Below are 21,847 nucleotides of genomic sequence, written 5' to 3'. Positions count from 1 at the left end.
AGTATTCGTAGAATTGAGAGGAAAGGAACGGTTGAATTTCAACCAAAGAGGGCGTCAGTCATTGATAGCTATCATAATCTACTCGCTAATGTTTCAGAGAATTCTGACTCCCCGTTCTGACTTCACAGACACTATATCGCTCCAGTTGATTACATTGTGTTTTATTTTGTGCGTAGGTTGCGTCATTCAGATCTGCTTAATTATTCTCCATTGAAAACCGTAAGGTATCCTTGACTATTAAACACACGGTCCAAGTGAGACTTTCCACTTGAATTAATTCAGACTACAACATCACTTGTATGTGATTATGATTAGATCTATATTGTCAGCACAACAGTAATAAATTGTTAATAACTTCTTTGTTTTTTAAAATACATTCGTGTATATTGATATACCTTTTACGTACAACATTATCAGCAAGCACAGGAAAAGAAAAAGGACGTTTTCTTCAACATGAAATAATTATCGTGCTTTTTTCTCTCTATAAAGGAAGTGACAATATTTTGTGAAGATTTCCACTAAAGATGACAGCAAAGTTGGCCTATATATACCAAAGTGGATGCCGTGACAAACCCTATTGACTTGTTGCAGTAATGAAACACAAACATTATATCCAAAACATATTATTCAATAATATTTAGTTAATAGGAAATTGGTCTCTACAATTAAAACTCTAAATGGCTACTGTACTCTCTTGAAGGCAGTTGCAATCCTGCGTTGGTGTTAAAAATACACAATTTAGTGTTAATAAAAAGTTGTGAACGGAAGAAAATTATTGTGCGGTACAGATGACATCTACCAAGCATGGGGAAAAGCTGCAGTGGTGGAAAGCCGAACAAAGATCCATAACTTTCGAGATGAAAAGAGGTGATTATGATGATTCTCGTGTGAGACATATTGAAAAGAACAAATTAAGTCATTACATTGAAAGGAACATGTTATTTCTTTTGATAAGGTGATGACATCTGTAGGTGCAATCCTACTGTTTTTTTTGCATGAAACGAGGATTTTCTCCTCGTGGTACTTGTATTCTTTACAAATTGAGTCGCTGTGACACAAAGACCCATCCAAAAATCAAAAGCACCCCCCCCCCCCCCCCGTTAAACCTTAATACACGTGTAATGTCCATGTCCGCTATCAGCTGTTCTACACTCTTGTATTTAGCCAAATAGGCCTACCGGTCAATGTGTGCAAGCTTGTGTGGTTATACAATAACACACCGAAATAGTTTCTCCATGTGGTTTTCTTCCACACTGTGAATTATCAGTAATACATTGCAGAACGCTAGACCTTCGTCGGCACATTACACACAGCGAAATATTATTGCACTGTCGGCTACATTACTGCTAGTTGTCTGTGCCACAATAACCAGTGTTTTATAAACGGTCTCATTCGCGATAATATTTTCCCTCAAAGTGACGTTTACCAAATTCAAACGACCGATGTGAGATGACCTAAAATGAAGCTTTGATAGAAGGAGATGAAATATCGCGTCATCATTTATTTTCCTACCAATTTTATCGCCACTTAAAGAGGTACACAGTACTAACCCTTTTGTTTATAAGTTCTTTAGAATCATAGCCTGAAAAAACAAAAGCAGTTTAGCACGCTGTGCTGCTTTCTTCTTTTTGGCCAAACCGTCATAAAAATGTACGAGCAGCATGAATTTCACGAGACGCTTTATCTGTACCTTACTTTTGACTATTACGACAACACAGTTATGGGATACGTAATTCAACACCCAATTTTACCATTAGACCCAATTTGAACTACAGCATCCATTCAGTAATAACACCACTACACCTTAGAGTGCAGTGTATTTCCCTGAATGTAAAATATATATGATTACTGAGTAAGGCATCATGATATTTTCGATGTTTAAAACTTTATCAAAATGTGTCTGTGTATTAAGAGGTGGCATTATGCGGCGCCGAATGCCATATCCGATTAAAGAGCTTTTGTCATTGCTATAGACTGTATTTACAGGATGTGATATTACGAAAGTTCATCTATTAGCACATATTCAGAAGACCATATTTCTTTCGAGTGTTCAGCATCGTGCTTGCTGCCCCTTTTATGCCCACTTAAAATCTACTTAGCTACTCAATGTATAAACATATAATTTCCATACGCGGAAGACAGCGGACGAGTTTCTTTCACTTTGAATGTGGCATACAGTACGACTTAGTCAATGGGCATGCAGGCAGCAGTTAACGTAAAAGTCAAAGTCGGGCAATGCTTTGGTCTTACAAACGATGAACTAGTTAGTATACACAGCACCATGAGAATCTTTTGGACGGAATCTTAGGTATAAAACATCGATGCTCACTGAGAAAACCTCTCTCTCTCTGCCATAAATGACACCGCCCCCTCTCCCCCATCTGCACCTAGTACTTCTCGGAGACACTTGATTTTACGAAGAGCCTCTTTGACGTATGCAAACATGTACTTTCCTGGGATAAAATATTATCTGTGTAAATGACTCCATATCCTTGATAAAAGACTAGTGGCGGAAAACAATATTAATTGGTCATAACGTCGCTGTGATTTTGTAATTTTTCAGCATTTTGGTCATATTTATAGTGGCCATTCAATCTGCAATATCGAAAATTTTGCGAGTGTTCGAGACTGCAAGATATTTTGGCTCAAATCATGCCATCGTATCACCCACCTACTCATTACCAAAGCACACAAACATATACCTACATATTATAGCACTAATATTGTCCATGCTGGTTTGATTGTGTCTCTGTGAATTGTCTGCTCTACAGCAGCGAGTGGATTTTTGTTACGTTTGAGTCTACTCATCTAAATCTTCTAGTCACAGTAACACGACACTGGTCGTGTACGATGATAAAAAGGGAAAAGTGTCTATGGGAGAGAGAGAAGCTTTGTCAATGAACAATGATTGTACAATGTATATCTTAATACTGTTTCTAGGTGATGAGCTAGAAGTGGCTTGGGCCGCCATCAACACGCTCTGATCCCCTTAGACTGGCTGTATCACTGAAAAAAAAATATATCGTCGTTCTTCGACGACAAAGGTCATTACTGCACACTCTGCAACTCGATTTCCATTCGCCCTCTCTTGTTTTTTTCTCGTACAATACCATAAGGACTTCGGTCATTCATCAATGAAGTGGCAGACTGTGCGGTAATAAAGACCATTAGCGATTGTCACTGTCCGCTCTTGCGCGTAGCGGTAGTTTGGGCTATGAACTGCTGTCTTTGAACACCATTTTTGATACCTTGATGCTGTTTGCGTGTTTGGTGTATTTGTCGTTATTTCTTTGTAAACTAGAATTAAATAATTTGAAGGGGTCTTTAACTTTAGATGACATCTGTTTTACTTCTATGATAGATAAGAAAAAAAAACCCGAAAGACATTTACCTTTCTGGAGTTAGAAGAAAATTATGGTATCCATTTTCACGTCTACATGCAGAAGTAGTTACATGGTAATGGTGCACTAGAAATTTTGAACAAATAGAAGTAAGAAAAATGTGTAAGTGTGAGAAAAGACAAGTAACTCTGAAATTGAGGGAAACGTTGATGTCCTTTGGAAACAACTAAGGGTAGTGCATGATTATAATGATAACGAAAATCTACTGAGTGAGGACAATAACAGCAAACATACAAACAGACAGACGTAAGTATCAACACAGGTACATTAGTATGTATGAGTGAAAATTAATACAGCCTGCTGAAAACCTACTCAGAAGTAGGTATCAGCAAGGTTATATGGCAAGCGAGGCAAAGGGGATTGTTGAGAATTTTCTCCAGAGCTTGATGATCGCGGCGCGTACCGTCATGCTGCCGTCTCGTCAGCATCATCATCGCCGTCGTCACCACCTTCGATCGCGGCTTCGTCAGTGCCGTCGCCGCTATCCTCGACCTTGAAGTCCCATCGGACCTGGAAATTGTTGTTCTCACCGTCTTTCGTGTTGCTGCCGAAGGTGAAGTTCTCCCAGCCGATGCGATCGTCGTCGGAGATCACCTGCTGGATGTCGCTGAAGCTGACAGAGCGGCGCCGGACGGAATCCGTTAGCGGTTGGTTCGACATCCGTTGCATGACGTCCATTTCGTAGTCGGCCGCCGAAGTCAGCAGGTCGGGGATGCTGCCGTTGAAGTTGTCGTAGAATGGAAAGCTAGCGCCACCTTCGATCAACTTCGGGCGAATCAGATGTTCGGAGTCCGAATCCGAGTCGGTGATGTAGAACATGCTGCCACTGCTGTTGTCGTCGGGGATGACGATGAATGAGCGGGGAGGTTTGGCCTCACCCATCGTGGTGTAGCTGGTCCCTACCACCGTTTCGGCCATCCTCGGCTCGTCCCCACTCTCACCGTCTGAACTGTATGTGCCGCGCCGCCTCCTATTACGCCATTTGGCAATCTCCTCAGAATTCTCCATGATACTTGGATGGAACGGGAATGAATAATGAACACTTTAATCTATTTTCCCGCTAGATGGTACATTTATACTGACTTTATGAGAAATAGGGGACGAGGCAAGTCTTTCATAGGTATCAGCCCTTTGATATTTTCAAGGCTAGTTTTGTGACCTCCCACAGAAACAGTCTCGTTGCACTCTGAAATCGTGCTCTTACATCGATTCAATTCGTGAATACATTATTTGGTGTAGGAATTCCATATTCCATGTATTCTCACTTTGAGCCAGATTTGAAGAAACGTCTATTATTGCGGGGTTTTTTTAAACTTCGATCCATTACAAACTGATGTTGCACTTTTCAAGTATACGCACTTATATGATAATATATATACAGTATTTTAATTCATATTACATATTATATTTTATTCCATTATATTATATTATGATATGATATGATATGATATATGATATGATATGTTATTATATGATATGATATGATATGATATTATATTATATTATATTATATTATATTATATCATATTATATTATATCATATTTCATTCTATATCATATCATATTTCGTGCTATTCTATTATATCTTATCTTATTCAGATATTATCAGTATATCAGATATACTTACTGCTGAGATTTGTTGAGACTCTTACACCAATAGATGAGAACTCCGAAAAGGATGACGAACAGAACACCGAGGACGCCACACACACTTGCCAAAATGATGATCAACATAGTTTCTGTTTAGAGACAGATAATAAGAAGCAAAATGATATACCGTGGTATGTATAAAGTCCCCCCCCCCCAAAAAAAAGGATAACAGCAATTAAAATTCCGATCAGCTTATGATGATACCAAGAAACATTAACACAAGAAGGTATTTTCAGATAGTTAGTTACAGGATGATGATTGTATTCTCAATTGGCGACAGTAATTCCCCGATTCAGGGAGGCGATTACACATTCTTTTGTAATAATGTGAAGTTCACTGCAGTCTACCTTTTTTCCCCCTTTTTTATTCTTAGGGAGCCTCATGCAGAATCCGGGAGAATTGGCAGCCTGTTTACATACTTATATGCAGTGCCAAATGATACTTTGAATACTTGTTGCACATTTTTGCTGAAGATTTCATCACTCATTTTTGTTTAGATCGAAACTGTGATCGAAGAGACATAAGTCCCATCGCCCAACTCACATAAATATCTAAGTAAACACATTTCCGAGTGGGAAGAATGAGATGAGCAAACATAGCAAACAAAAATCCCCGTATGATATTATCATTTCTTGCCCAACAATCTTGACGATTATTTTACGGAACTAGTGACTTCGTTTCCGCACTTTGGCGTCGAAGGTTTTAAAAGAATCATTCTTACGACTATTGCCATCGTTCGTCGGGATCCCCATCGTTGGAACTTCGATCTCCGTTTCGCAGCGCTCGCCGTTGAAGTTTTCAGGGCAGCTGTGATAAGATTATATACAATGAAATAAAATGAAATAGAAAAGACGCATTAAAAGATTGATTCGACGACACCTGCAGTGTTTCATGGACAATGAATTACTGTTTTATCTTTGATTACTCATTCAAACAAAAATCGGGTATCGAAAATGGAGACGAACAATAATTCCATCAGCAAGAATGATCTAAAAAAAAGCGGACCTGACCTGAGAATCATCACGAAGATCTTAGACAAAAGTGTGCTTATTGTGCCAACTGTTCACGCGAGTGCTACAACAATGACGTATATTATGCTGACACTGTAGCGTAATTTTGATCTGATTAAATGACCACTTAAATTTTCGTTTTCGGCCGATATGATGACTTAAAAAGATATCAATCATTCTCATCATCAACTGTAACAGCAACAACAGAAACTAAATCATGCATCAAGACAATGTCATACTATAAATGGCACTATATAGGACAGAATCTCGTGACATTGCCCAATGCTTACAAGATGGATGTGACCACTGCAGATAGAATTCGTAGTACCTGAAGTAATAATATCATAATATTGTGTCGGACAGAGAGAGAGAGAGAGAGAGGGGGGGGGGGGGAAGGAGGGATAGAGATTTACAGCTCACTACGTATGATATGTGTTGCTCAAAGAGAAGATACACGCATACAAAACACACACAAAAAAAAACCGCATCGTCATAACGGTGGCAATATAACTATTTACCTGCACGTTGCTATGGTCTCATCACCGGTGGGCTCGACGCACTCTCCGCCGTTATAACAGTAGGTGATGTTCCGGTTATCCTCGCAAGTCACATAACAACGGTTGTCGACAGGGTTCGGGTCGCAGACGACGCCCACGGGGCAGGGCAGTAGGTAACACACGTCTACTACTGTAAATTGGCCTGGAAGATAAAAAAAAAGGAAGGGTTCAAGAATAACAGAACTTTAAAAGCTGAGGTGGTGTCGTGGTATTGCAGGAAGTAATACATCGACGATAAACTCGGTCGGAGAAAATCATCTTCACCTTCTCTGGATCGTCACGTAAGGTTGGTATTGAGACTGCAAAAACAGGCCGAAGACGAATTGCGCTTGGGTTCATTTACGTCGTATGAGCACACAATGAATGAATGAATAAAAATAATCGCAAGAATGGTTGAAGAACCAGTATGTGATCATAAATGAAAAGGCTAAATAAGAAACTTCAACGAATTCAAGCGAAACATGTAAAAACAGGCTCGGACGCTCTCTTCTAAATCTTACTCATCAATAGTATCTCACTGAAAGACATCAGGGTTTGTTTTTTTGTCTCTTGAAAAAAGACCTAAACCTTCCTTTTTGTTTCCTGCACGTATTCTCTGCGCTCTCCTTTCGTTTTTCGTACTTTTCATTTTCTCTTTCGTTCGCTCCTTAATATCCTCGCCGTCCTTATGAGGCTTCAGCCAAGAGGGCACACAGAACAATACCTTTTCAGGTCTCCGGAGTAATTCGTAAACACCGACAATCACGCTCCGTTCTAGCCGTCAAACGCAAACTAACAAAAAGAACACGCTTCACACTAAGATACTGAAATGACTGTATTTTTCCCAAGACATAGTTTAGAATGATAGAATAAGTAGATGGCAAACTAAAACTAAACCGAGACTGATCTCTGTTCAGGGATATACCACGATCCCAAATCTCTAGCTCTAAGTTTATACCTACAAGTCAGTCTATCTATCTATCTATCTATCTATCTATCTATCTATCTATCTATCTATCTATCTATCTACATGTATCTGTGCATGGATATGCGAACTGTTATAATGCCTGGCTTACCGCTGTCATCGAGAGCCGCCATGTTGTCGACGGAGAAGTTACCAAGCTGACCTCCCGCCTGCTCAACGGCGTTATAGAGGACGTCGACGACGCCAAGCTTGGACGACTCGTCGAGACTGGTCCCGAAGACTAATTTGACTTCCGGAATCACGCTTCCTTGTCTAAATGGCAAAACAAAACAAACAAATATATATATATATAGAGAGAGAGAGAAAAAGAATATGAGAAAATAAATATGAAATAGAGGACATTCACGTTGAATAATGGACAAAGCTCTAAGATCATGGGTTCGAATCCTGTCCAAGCGCTCACATCCCTATATCAAAGGTTTATACCAACCTTGTCCATCTGGACCCAAATGCCTAGGCAGGTTCACTCTTGCAAGAATTGCGCTTGATGATTTTTGTTTTTTAACTTCTCTATCGGGGCGTTGATAATGCAATGGCACTATCAGTGCTCTGAATAGAATAAGTATCAAATTGATGGACACGACAGATTTCTAAGTGTGAATCACAGACAGGTAGTCTCTCATCACCCTTCGTATTTTGAATATCTTGATCTCTGACGCACGGGCGTTTTATGAGAAGTTGTACCTTTGGGGAAGAAAATGGACTGAATTTCGGCACCCCGACGTGTAAAAATCGACGAGGAGTTGATTCGCATTTTCCGGCCCTTTTAAATTCATTTGAGTAATAATCATAGAGGCATAAATACTCACAAGAATCTAATCACGTCGATGGCTCTCAGGTCGTCGTTCCCTTCGTACACATCATTCATCTGTCGGACAGACGATCAAATGATACAGTTAAAACAGTGTTGTTTCAAACAATGCTGATTCTCACCTATATACATAATATAATATTTAGACATCTATATTGACTTCCGGATCATCGAATTAGCTAGTAATTTCCGTTAGTTATTTTCTTACATTCTGCAGCCACATTCTGAGACTCGAACTGAATTGGTGTTGATAACAGATTGCTAGAATCGATGCAAGGATGCAACCACGACTTCTGCTACTGCCATATTTATAATCATGTTTCTTTTAATGTTGAAAAAACAAATGATAATGAAGATGATACAGGTAAGAATGACAATGTTAGAAATAATGATGATTATCATTATAACATATCAATAATAGGGCCTATACATGCCACTGATGAAAGTAACAGACTTTTACGAATTGTGATGATATGGCCATTAATGAGCTATTTTCCTATATCGAATCATACATTACTCGTGATTTTCCTCTTCACAAATGATTTGTTGGTGCTGTTGTTTGCCATTTTCTTTTGAGACAGTGAGATCCTCCCTCTGTTTGCGTCTCGAAGTGTTATACTACATGACACGAAATATAAAACCCTGTCTGGAAATTGAAATTAATTTTCATGACGTAGGTGTCATCAAAAGTCACGTGATTACTCACCACTTCCACGACCTCAGTTTCCAGCGCGACGAACTCGGGTGAATCGGACCTTGTGAGTGCGTCAGTGAACTGTCGACCGGTTATGCGGAAGCGAAGCAGAACATCATTGGCACCCTCTGACAAAAAGGCAAGAGAGAGAAAACGTCAGAAGACGTACCATGCAAATGTTCTATCATGTTATATCAAATGTACTCTGTCATTCCGTTTACTTCGACGTCAACTTCACGTTTGTGATAACATGAAATCCGAAATGCAAATCTAGACATATTTTAGGTGCCAACGTTTTTATATTATTCACAATTGGCCACAGTTCGTTATGGAAGGCTTGAAGGGACATCGTGTCAAAAACGTGTTTACGATGTCCCATCAGACCTTCAATACAAGCTATATGATGCAGGTTTCGCAAGGCAGCCTAAATTTATCAAGTGCAGACCATGGTGCAGACATGAGATTTTATAGCATTTTCTTATTACTTAATCGATACCTTAATTCTTTCTCTCAAAGACGTTCTAGGACAATATTACGATAACGTGATAGTGAACCTAGTTATATTCTCAGTGTGATTTTTTTGCAGATAGTGATGTCTTTCCCACTTTCTTTTGTATGACTCGCAACCATGAAGCGAAAAGTAACCAATAGTTGAAATGTTCTATTTGAAACAAAATGTTTTGTAAGCAAAATCTATTTTCGTTGAATGTACCTGTAAACAACGCCTGCTGGGTGGCAGTAGTATCCACTGTGGCACGGAGTGTAGTTGACAGAGCAGTCAGTAATGTGGATTCGCTCTCTTCCGACGTTGATGCCGACTGTTCAAAAGTCGGGAGAGCTGTCGCGGTAGTGTTCGTTCCGTCGTCCGTTGTTGAGTTCGTCGACAAAAACGATGTGGCATTTGATCCACCAGGGGTGCTGGGAGCCGATGTCGTGGTTGTATCGTTAACGATTGAAGAATTACTCGGCTCTGTTTCGCTGGACACATTTGATGGGTCCTGAGTCATTTCAGTCGTTGAATTCAGACTTTGGTAATTGGTCGTGAACGAGTCTAATGTAGAATATAGGGATGGCGATGTCGAAAGGGAAGACTCATTCGCCGATATCGACGTAGTCGTTGAAGAGGCATTTGTAGCAAGTGTCGTTCCTACTGTCGACGTGGGCGCTGGTGCAGTTGTTGCGGTGGTCACGTTGACAAATGCATGAGTGGATGAATTCGTAATCGTTGAATCATTGTAGTTCAAAGTTGTATTCATATCCCCAGGACTCGTGGTCATGTTGGTCAACGCGGACGAAGCGTTCGTCGGGCCAGTTGGTTCCGACGTGAAAAGAGTCGGATCACTCGTACTCCCTACCGCTGTTGTCGAGGGCACACTCCGTGTTGTGGATGCACTTCTTGTAGTTGAAACAAAGGTAGTCTGAGTTGTAGCTGTAGAAGTCTCCGGGCTAGTGATGATCGGCGACATCACCGGCGACGTCGGAAGAAGCGACGGAGTTGAAGTGACGTTGTCGTTGTCAGTAATATTATTCGTTCTGACACTAGTAGTAAGATTCACCATACCTTGCGTGCTATTTTCGGCTACATTTGGTGTTGTTGTATTTGTTACAGGGAGGGGAGTTGTAGTTACTACGGACGACGTGCTATTGCTTGTAAGCATTGTTGCGTTTGCAACAGTTGTGATATTCTCCGGAGCAAGTGTTGCATTCGGACGCAACGACGGCATAGTTGTTCGTCCAGTACTGATATATTTCGTAGTTACTCCTCCCATACTCTCATCAGTTGTTCCATGCGTGTAACTTTCAGTAGTTTCTGACGTTGTACTGGCTATGGTTGTATGACTTGTGCTACCCAAAGTTGTAGGGGATGATGTAGTTCTCATCAACGTAGTTTGAACCGTATCACTCATTGTGGTCTGTAGTGTAGTTGCACTGATGGTGGAAGAAGCTAACGTGCTATTCGTAGTTGTATTTGGTGTTGTAGTATTGGATTCGGTGGTCAAATACGTGTAATTCACAGTGGTGTTAGGTGTCGTGATACCAACTGTAGTAGTTTGATAAGTGTAATTCTGAGTAGCATTTAGTGTCTCTGTGCTGGTTGTAGTACTAGCGTTTGGTGCTTTGGTACTGCTTTCCTGAGTTTGATTTGTGTAATTCAAAGCGGAGTTACCTGTCGTGACGCCAACGGTAGTAGTTTGATGCGTGTAATTCAGAGTGGCGTTTGGTGTTTCTGTACTGGCTTCAGTAGTTTGATTCGTGTAACTCACAGTGGTATTTGGTGTTGTGTCACTGATGTTTAATGTTGTGTTACTAGATGCAGTTGTCTGATATGTGTGATTCATAGTTATATTTGGTGTAGCAGAAGTAGTTGTTACATTGAAGGGAAATTCTGTCGTGTAATTATAAGTAGCTGGGGTCGTTGTAATATTTGCTGCAGTCGTAAAGAGTGGCATCGTCGTTGACGATGTGACGTTATCAAACGTTTGATTTGACGTGATCGAAATATCATCCGTTGTTACGTTCACAGGTGTCTGAGAAGTTGATATTGCAGCAGTAGTCGACATAGTTGTGGTAACAAAGCTTGTGCTGTTTATGAGTGACGTGACGTTGCCGTCAGTAGTTGACACATTGTTCCCGTCACTGTTGTCGGAGGTGGTGGCCACAGGTTCTGATGTCGAGTTTTGCGATTGCAAAAGGGTGGTCGAGAACGTGGTCGAGGAGTTGTAGCCTCCAGTAAAACCTGTCGTGAAGTTGGATTTATGCGTGGAAGTGGTCATTGCCCGGCCGGTGGTAATAGGTGTAGGTTGGGTGCTGGAGAAGTTCGATGGTACAGTTGGTGTCAAATTGCCTTTGGTCGTGCGCACAGGTTCGAGAGTTGCACCATCCGATGTGGTTTGCGGTGCCTCTGCTTCCGATGTTGTTGGAAGCGGTGGCTCGGTGGTGGTCGAGTTGCCCTCTGTCGAAGTGGCGTTACCTTCACCTGCACCTTTTCCCGGAGGTGTGGTGCGCTCAGATGGAAACAGCACGTCCGAGTATAGATTGGTCCAGTACTCATCGTACGACTTGACAATAGTGGCCCTGTAGAGCGATGAGAAATGTAGCGCGACACGTGAACAGAGCGGAGTTACATCAAAAGGGCTTCTTATGTATTAGCATTAAGTAAATGGTTACACGATCTCGTGTTTTCTTTTTTCCTTTTTTGACATGACCATTAAGCAAAGTCTTCATTGATGAGCTCCCACTATTATTTCTATTCCACTCTAGAAATGTCGAGTTTATGCAATGCCACACCCATTCACCGGATCATCTATTTATACATGTAGCATGTCTATCTCTCAAATGGCTGGAGACTGTAATGTAGACATAGTCACAATGATGATAACATTTTTACAACGTTAAAAAGGGCGAAAATGGTCATCGTGATAACACACTTCAAAACGCCAGACCACTTTTCTACAACTATTACCATTGCTACCACTGCAACTAGTAATGGTAGCGATAACACGAATCATCACCATCTTCATTTCCATCATCATCAGTGCCGGACTCAAGTGAAAGCTAAGTAATCTATTGAAAAGAACATCAACTTTTCGTCGACTACGACTTTGTTAAAAACAAAAGGCACAAAAAAAATATATGGGTATAGCATTAGTCAGCAAAACGTCTCTCGAGCTCACTGCACAACCCATAATCAGTTAACATGACGTCACATGGTGCTTAATTAGCAGATGTGGACCAAGGCGTGTCCCTCATTTGACCTTTCTTCGCATTTTTCGTCTGTACAATGGACAGAAGTCCGAGAGTATAATCAATGATCTGTCTGCTGTTTTATCAGAGGAAGGCGAACGATTGGACGCACATGGTACGAAAACGGAAATAAATCCTTCTCTAAATATACCACATACTACCATAACTTATGGTGTCTCTTCTGGTTTGATTATTCTGCAATTTTTTTCTCACTACATTAAGATTCATCTTTTTCTATCCTCTTTGAATGAAGCATATTATACTCTTTGTGGATAGAGCAGTGGTGGGAAAACGCGTAATTATGAACTTTGTATAACGCCCAGATTATAGAGAGCAATGTAAACAATCGGTTCCCCAACAGGTGCCTCAAGGGTAGGCATCTTATACATGATTTTGTATTCTCCTGCCTTTATAGCAGTATCTGTCAATAATTGCTGATGTTCAAAAATCTGCATCATCTGTTTGATGCACACCCATGATTGTATGCACATGATACAATAGAATCTCATCCTCATAAGAATATTAGAGGTATAGGGCCTACAGTGTGATGCAGTGTGACAGGGTGAATAAATGATGATAGTGATGATAATGATGGTGGTAATGATAATGATGATGATAAAAATGTTATTGATTATGATGATGACGACATAATTAAAATGCTGATGAAATAATATTGTGATGATAATATCAATAATAATATACGCTAGTAAAACATGATAACAATGATGATAACAACAATCATCATCATCGCTACCAGCGTCGTCGTCGTTGTCGTCGTCGTCATCATCATCATCATCACCACCATTACCATCATCATCATCATCATCATCATCATCATCAAAACAAGCGTTTGAATCATGTCAACACTTGAATTACAAACAATCAGCACAGTAAATATCACAGGTCCAGGAAGGCTACTCCCATAAAGACAGGACGATAACTTGCATTATCACGTTCGTTTAAAAATAAAACAGTGACCTCATTATAGGCACATGTTTCTCCTATGATATTTGGGTCAACATCCCGACATAATTGGCCCATTTTTTTTTCTAATTTATCTACTTTTTTTACCCTGCATGACAGTTATTCTTTAGACACCGATGCAGACTAGTGTCCCAGATACAGAGCGTGTCCCATTAAAAAAAGAACGACGCGCGAGAATTTTGACAGGTGGGCTGAACAATACTTAGTATTTCGAGACTTCCTCTCTATTTTTTTTTTTCTACTTTTCCCTACACCTCCCCTCCCCGAAAAAAAAATCATAGTTCTTTCATCAGCGCTAGGACTTGCACGGCGGGGAACTAGCAGAAGGTTGTTCAGGAATAACGAGAGTCGTAAAAATGGCAAGAAACGTGGAGAAGATAATCATTCGACGTCAATATTTACTAGTATATAATTCAAACATAATATTGTGTATCATCAACCATGCACTCGTCAAGCTGACCTCCTTGTCGAAACGTCAGCAATCTTCACAGAGAATGAAATTTGCAAGAACTATCCCAAACCATGTTTCATAATGAGTTGATTTCAATGATAAGAGTAAAATCAGAGCAAAGCAGAACGCTAGAAGTTTCATCAAAATGAGACATAAAGTAAAACGATAGAGTTTCATACGTTTTCACCGAATGGTAACATTGGTCGTAACCGCTATAATGCAAATTAACTGAGGTGATGATGCCACTTTATAATGATAGTTCAGAACTCACCCTTTAATTTTAGCACGAAAACAAATCATGATGATTACAAATTACTTTTATGTGCATGGTCTGTAGTTCAGCAGGTACAACATCTTTTCCTCCAATGTCATTATGCTGAATTATTGCAACATAACACATTTTTTACTGCGAAGGAAACACTTTTTTCTCTCTCTCTTTTTGATTATTATGTTAAAATGAAAAAAAAAATTGTGAAGACTTTCCCGGCCAACGGGAGACTTATGAATTAAATTAGATTGAATATATTTCTACATCACGCCGTGGAAACCCTGATCAGCTGAACTGGTTACTATCAGGGGTCCACGATGAAGTAATACCTCGTGAGGTATATACCTCATGTATTTGGCCTATATGCCGTTGCTACCAATATCTCTGCTTTGTGAAAGGAAAGAATTCCATAATTCCCCTATTTTAGGTCCCATTTTTGATGAACCTTTTACCATTCCGATGATAATTGATACTACCCAATTTAGTAAAGCCAGCATGAAATTTGATGAGGAATTCGACTTTAACATTCGCATTGCCAGTGCTCTTGTTTTTGTTTTTGTTTGTATTTGTGTCCATGATTCTTTCTTGCGCCGGACAAAATGATGTTGAAGGAGTCTTGTAGGTGGAAACAAGTATACTGTACCTGAAATATAGGTCCGTTGCATCCTCCTTCTTCGACGTACGCCAAACGAACGCCGCGCCGAGCTTCAAGCTCCGCTCGCTGTGGGTGACCGCCGAGTCGCTGTCGCCGCCGCACGCCACGCCCACTTGACCGGTGGGGATGCGGAGGAACCTGCCGACAGGACCGTCTCCTCCAACTTGACGCGCCTGGATGAAGAATCCCCTGAATAGATTATTCTCCGTACCTTCCAGCAACACTGGAGGGATGCAGACAGACAGACAAAAAAAAAAGGAATATGCACGCTCATTAAAAACAAACAACAAGAAAGTAAACAAACAGGCGCCAGGTTAAAGGTATAGTTTACCATTGGGAGCAGTGATTGAAAAAAAAAATCGAGATATCACATTTGATGCATATTATGTAGATCTGTTGTATCACAAAACATCCTGCCATGTAAAGATTTTGCAATAAAGCCTAAAATATAAGGCGATATCACTATTTTTCTTAATAAACCATAACTGTAGACGGTTTAGTCTGGAAGCATTTTTATTACAACTATTGTTCACATTTTGTATGATTAACAATACTTAATATTAATTATACTGATTCAATTTTTTTTAATTGGTTGTTTCTGTCTCAACTCACACTTTAAAACTATCTTGAAGCATTATAGCTGGGTTTTTGTTTCCTCTGCAAATGGTAAATTATGCCTTTAATGGACTTCGTCATACAGATGGCATGAATGTGGAACCTATAATTGCAGACAAATTATAATGGATATAACTCTTCTGATAAACTTACAAAATACACAGCACTCACACACACTCACACATGCACACGCATATCTCATCTGATATGATTAGGTAGTGTATGACAGGTATATAGTAGCACATTGGTTATCAACGTTCTGATTATACATTGTATACTGTTTAACGTCGCTTTCGTCTTGTCGGTATTACTTGATATAGATTTAAGATCTATCCTAGCAATCGTCGTTTCGGAGAAAGAACGCACCCCTCATTCAGTTGTCACTATTCGGCTCCTTGGCCTTTAGCCAAGATTATGGGTAATGTTAAGAACCAACATTAACAATGTTAAAGTCATACTAACATTGCGGAGCTTTTCATGGGCCATTGAATTGCAGGTGGTTTGCACTCTTGGATAGAATAGTACGAGGTTGGCCCGAGGTTTGACCCTGTTTGTGCGACACTATAACTACTGTATATGCATGTTTGCCCTATTACAATATGTTTTCCCCACCGCCTCCCCTTTGTGCCTTGCGTGTGTTTAATTTCTTGTCGGCCTTATACGTCTAATGTTGGAGCTCTGGTGACGAAATATTTGCAGAGAATGGAGTATCGACACGATGGCCTCAAGATCACCATCTGACCCAACCAAGTTTGAAGAACATGGAAACCCACTAGCTACGTACTGAATCACATTCTTTTACGCTTTTCGCACTTATTCATAACCATCAACAGAACTGTCTTCTTCTACGTCTACTTCTACTACTACTAACTGCTACTACTGCTACTACTACTACTGCTGCAACTATGTACTACTGTACTACGGTTTACAACGTATTCCAATGCTAAACATAATCATACTGGTCGTTCAGACACCCAGAAAGCTTGGCCGATGATTGTTCCACATTTCAATGACAGACCAGTTAACAGTATGTATACAAATTTGATGCATTAATATCTAAATACCAAAGGTTATGCATACATTAGTTGACTAGTAGATTGGACATTTAGTTATACAGGTTCAGTGAAAATACCCATAGCTTTGAATACACTAAACACACCCTTGTAAATCGTCCCTTTGGACGCAAATCTCATTTATCCTGTTTCTATTTCAGTTTTTGAGATCGATAACCCGACACTCTGCGATGTGTATCAAACAGCGGCGAAGCTTTGAATATGCCCTATGAAATCATACGTCAGGAACGCAAAGGAATGTGACATTTGTTTGCAGTCTTTAAACAGCTGTTTGGAAAGCATCTGCATGGCATTTGAATGACGAGAGCCATTCTATTTATCCATGGCCATAATATGCCTACAGGTTATCTATCACTTCTTTTTATATGGCGTTGCTTTGGAATGAAAACATAAGAATCTTTACTTTGTAGCTTTTACCCCCATCTCCGATATTGATATTACCCTAAGATACACACACAATATGCGTGGAGATATATCCTACAAACCATATAACCATATAAAACTGAACAGTTTGGAGACGGACGTCGTTTTTCTGTGTGCACACCGTAAACTGTAAATCATGTGACACGAAATGCCGTAATAAGTCATTAATTCAATCGCATCAATTTTTCTCCAGCAGCCTCTAGACACGAGCCGTGATGTTCATGTTGTATTATGCGCTTTGAAGAAATACAACAACAGTGAGACACTGACAGTACATGTAATGGTATACAAAAGATTAAAGCATGAAAGCCCAGTACATTGGATTTCTTGATTTCTTATTACTCCATCAGCCACCTTTGTCAATCACCTATGTTGATAAAGGCGAGTCCTCTTCAACGTTTTGAGATGGCAAGACAGCGAGAGGAAGACATCCATCCTACCTCATGTCCCAATTCACGGACTCTCGACGAGAGAATTTAAATCTCATGCCTGCCTTCACAGCCAGTGGATAGCTATAGAGCAAAACAGACATCTGCTCGAGGTTCATCCCCTAAACAAGATCATTAGGACCTGATACAAACTAATGTTCATGGATAGAAGGAATAGCTCATTCCGTGTAGAACAATAAGCACGTTATCATCGTACACGTTGAGCTTTAGCAAAGAGAGGGGAGAGCGAACAAACAGAAAAAAAACCCATAATGCGTGTTATGGCTGAATTAATGCTTACGCGATTTTTTTTTTCTTTTTTTTAACACGTGGTCTGGGGTCATGGATGGCAGAATCATGCAAACATTGAATTATAAAGTGTTCCCCACCTTATGTCAATATACATAGTGCAATTCTTCATTCCATTGACATTAGGGCCAAACAGAACGAGGGTTGCTTGATATGAGTTCCACCCTTGTATGTTTGAACAATTGACAACAAGGATATGAAAAGCAGATGGCAAATCATAATTATAACGATAACAATAACCATAACCACAAAAAAGATGGCTGCGACAAAGTCACGGCTGGTTGTTGGAACACACAAACGATCAATGCCTGTTTATTGAGATAGTGTATAGCGTCTTTTGTCGTAATTTGCAGACTTATCTATTCTTTCTTTTCTTGGTATTTAGTCGTAAAGAGATATGCGCCGTGAACTTAAAACGTTGATTCGATTATCCGACCCAAGTAACTTGGGGAGGGGGGTAGGGTTGAGTATGATTAAGCACCACATCTGTTAATACATGATTATGACAAAATGTTGCTCAAATTCCTGAAATTTCAGAATATACACCCTGAAATTTTCGGAAGTTACTTCCGCACATGTGAGCATGATGTTACTATCCATTATTTTCTGTTTACTTACTTTCATTTTAATTACTTATTTTTCACTTTCTTTGGATGGATAACTTCGGCCATTCCAAAACACACATTAAAACATATTGTACTTATTCGATCATTTCTAATTATCGCCACGGCAGCAGCAACGTTGAAGGTGTAACATTAAAGTTGAAGTGAACTCGACAGTCGTCAAACTGCGGCTCCGGAGTACTGGTGAATGCAAAGCTGACTACAGAAGACCTCGCATGTCGGACCATTAACCTTGATTGAAGATTCTGTTTCAATAAAGCGTTCACCATCAGTGTTTTGCCCCCATTCCCCATGATTCGGATTAACATGCAAACAAGGAAATCTTCATCGATGAGTTCTGAACGCGGGACGCAAACCAAAACATTCAAATAATCTGATTAGTCTCCACTTTCCCCTTCTTTTCTATTTTCCCTCTTTTTATGTTATCTTTACACGAATGTAGTCGAGGTCAGTGATTTTAGTGGCGCCATGTATACCCGGTGTATATCACTACCAACTTGTGCAATGTACCGCCACTGAAACAAGGTGTGTATTACTTCTGGAAGCACGCATGGATTTGAAAACGAAAACATAAAACTCCGGAAATGGAAATGTCTCACTCACGTCACACTATATGGGGGCGAGTTTGAGGGAGATTGCTTTTCACTGAATAACAGAAGGAGATACTTTGAAGTGAGAGGGGGATAAAATGAAACAGAGTGAAAGGGGGGGGGGCGGTGGTGATTGAAAGAAGAGGTAAGGAGACCGCGTTATACTGCTTTAAAGGAGAGAAAAAGGAGGCTCGTTGTATGCCGATCGGATCATGTCTTTCTTGGCTTCCACTGACCCTTCAAGGCCTGCTGTGGCTTCGTCACGCTTGATGTTTTTTTTAGTGTTTTGCACAACCAGTCGAAAGTATGTATATACCTCTCTGTATTTTCTTTATTACAAGACTACGCCTCCAACATCTACCACCTGTTGCTTCGAAACAAACTGCTGAATGTTTACAGGTGCCGCAACCAGTGAGGTGTTCGTCTCACCTCCCTGCTGCAACCAACGTAGTATAAAATTTAGTAATTTTTGTTGCCTGTGAACATCATCCTGAATTCTTTTCGTTTTCTTCTTTAAAATCATTACATTGGTCAGGCACCAGACTAAATTAGAATATCCGAAATAACAATTTTTCTTAAAGGACAAATACACATTCTCTCGACTTTTTACCGCAAGGATATTATCCTCTCTGTTTTCTGAACGAGGCATGCCAAGTACTCTTTTATATTAGAAATATGAAAATTGATATGAGGAATCATCTCAATGTTTTTTTTTTTTTTTCTATATGGCTCCGTCACTAATGACATCACGAATTGTTGCAGTCTTCTTATCCAGCGATGGCAGCACCAAGTCTTTGAATGAAAAGCCTAACTTTTGAACTGATCATAGGATTTTCCTCGAATTTCACTGAAGCGCTCTATTGCTACATTCACTGAATCCACATTCATATTTTGGGGTAGATTCTTTTTTTTTAATGATGATGACAATGATCATGTTATTGTCATTGAAAGTAACATTGATTATGATAATTGGCAACTGAAATGAATACGTTAATACAACGATAATGCTATGGGATTTTTTCGTGAAAATATTCATAACTATCTTCGAATTTGAATTTGAATTTGAATTTGAATATGAATTTGAATGAAATCGTCATAAGCTGTCATGCATGCTGATGGTATATGTAGCAGGCTGTGCGATGTCACTATACCATATCTAGACAAATATCTGTATCAACTTGGGTGCTGCTTATACATGGGTGAATCAGGCTTCTAAGCCACAACTATAACAACAACAACAACGACTACAAAATCTACTCTTAAATGAGGCTTTTCATCGGACTTCAACGCTGGACATCACTGGTAATTCATCTCAGTCTACAATTTACCTTGAACCAGAGTTGCTCCTTGCGTGTTAATTAGAACTGATGTTGTGATGTTCACACCAAGGAGAGCTAAATTATCCTGAGGCGATCCTCCATGCGATGGGACCATGTCCTGGCAGGCTTCGAGAGGCGCCCCAGTCGGGTAGCCATCGGTAGCCGTGATCGTTCCCCCGGCGAGCCACACAATTGCCGCGCACAAAATCCATCGCCACGGTGATAAAGATCTGAACGTCCGAATCACCATCGCCGGCGAAATCGAGTCGGTCTTCCTTCTTCATCGACTTCGGTTTCCTAAGTTCGACAGGAAAATGCGAACATCTCCCACGAGTCCCTGATCATGCTTCTCTGACCTGTGTAACGCATATAACATGAACCCACACAATGATGCACGCATTACTACCCTTCAGTCTTAGCAGTCGGTTCTCTTTCAAGCAAGAGCTAGTGCCAGCTTTGAATGCGAACAATACTCGTGCACTGTTACGTCATCTCATATTGTCATGTTAAATTCCGAAGCAGTGATCACTTTCTCCTCCTTGTCCTCCATCAAGGGTCCCGCTACGCTTTACCAGCTCGCGAATCAACGCACGGTATGTAACGTCCTCGCTGAAGTTCTTTGAAAGCTTCGCGGCATCACTCACATTATATGTTTACATGGACTTTGGAAACTGCAGGGAACAGGACAACCGTAGACAGCAACTGCTTTCGAACAAACATCTACTTTGTGACAAAAATGAAAGAAAGAAAGAAAGGAGTACCCATCGTCTCCCTCCGCAGATACTTGCTCAACCGCTGAATGTATGTTTAGCCTTGTTGCCTCACACTTGGAATAAACTGTGCGTCCGTTGTGTGTGTGGTTTTTTTTTCCCTAGTCTGTTCCTGTTTGGCGACAATACGCGGTCTCTTTTCGAGATGTATTTTTGGGTGGGGCGCCACAGAGAGCTCGTGTGCGCCATTCATCGAAGCCATTCGACTATGATATTCGAATGACTCAGTTCTGTACCGTGTCGATGCCACTGGGTGTGTACCGGGTACTCACCAGCTTCCCTGTTCGGGGTGGTGGTATGTATGCATAGTGGTAAAAATAAAGAGCTTTTTTTTTTCCCTAAATGGGTGCGGGTGAATGATTACTAGTCTCTACTATAGTGCATATTGTAGGTGGAAGTCAGCGACTCAACTTGTGATTGTTTTGAGATTATACAGAGGTGAGCAAGCGCAAGGGATCTGGAGTTGTCGTTCTTCTGCAGTAGCAGTTGGCCAGTTTTTCTTTACCCC

At 40.3% G+C, this 21,847-nt stretch overlaps 1 protein-coding gene across 1 annotated transcript; it reads right to left on the bottom strand.

The window, feature by feature from the left end:
• Positions 1–1,708: 1,708 nt before the first annotated feature.
• Positions 1,709–21,353, bottom strand: LOC139730966 (uncharacterized). The gene is made up of 10 exons (XM_071641846.1): positions 20,579–21,353; positions 15,178–15,412; positions 9,800–12,162; positions 9,100–9,215; positions 8,392–8,450; positions 7,674–7,834; positions 6,580–6,760; positions 5,773–5,858; positions 5,029–5,140; positions 1,709–4,413 (listed from the first exon to the last, which is right to left on the bottom strand). The coding sequence occupies exons 1-10, from the start codon at positions 20,817–20,819 to the stop codon at positions 3,807–3,809; spliced, it is 4,161 nt and encodes a 1,386-aa protein (XP_071497947.1). The 5' UTR covers positions 20,820–21,353; the 3' UTR covers positions 1,709–3,806.
• Between the last annotated feature and the right edge of the window lie 494 nt (positions 21,354–21,847).

The sequence above is a fragment of the Diadema antillarum genome, unplaced genomic scaffold (genome assembly GCF_040938485.1).
Source record: "Diadema antillarum isolate AM-2024a unplaced genomic scaffold, OU_Dant_1.0 seq00000345_RagTag, whole genome shotgun sequence".
NCBI lineage: Eukaryota > Metazoa > Echinodermata > Echinoidea > Diadematoida > Diadematidae > Diadema > Diadema antillarum.
The sequence above is the reverse complement of the archived record's forward strand: the minus strand, read 5'-3'. Positions and strand labels throughout refer to the sequence as shown.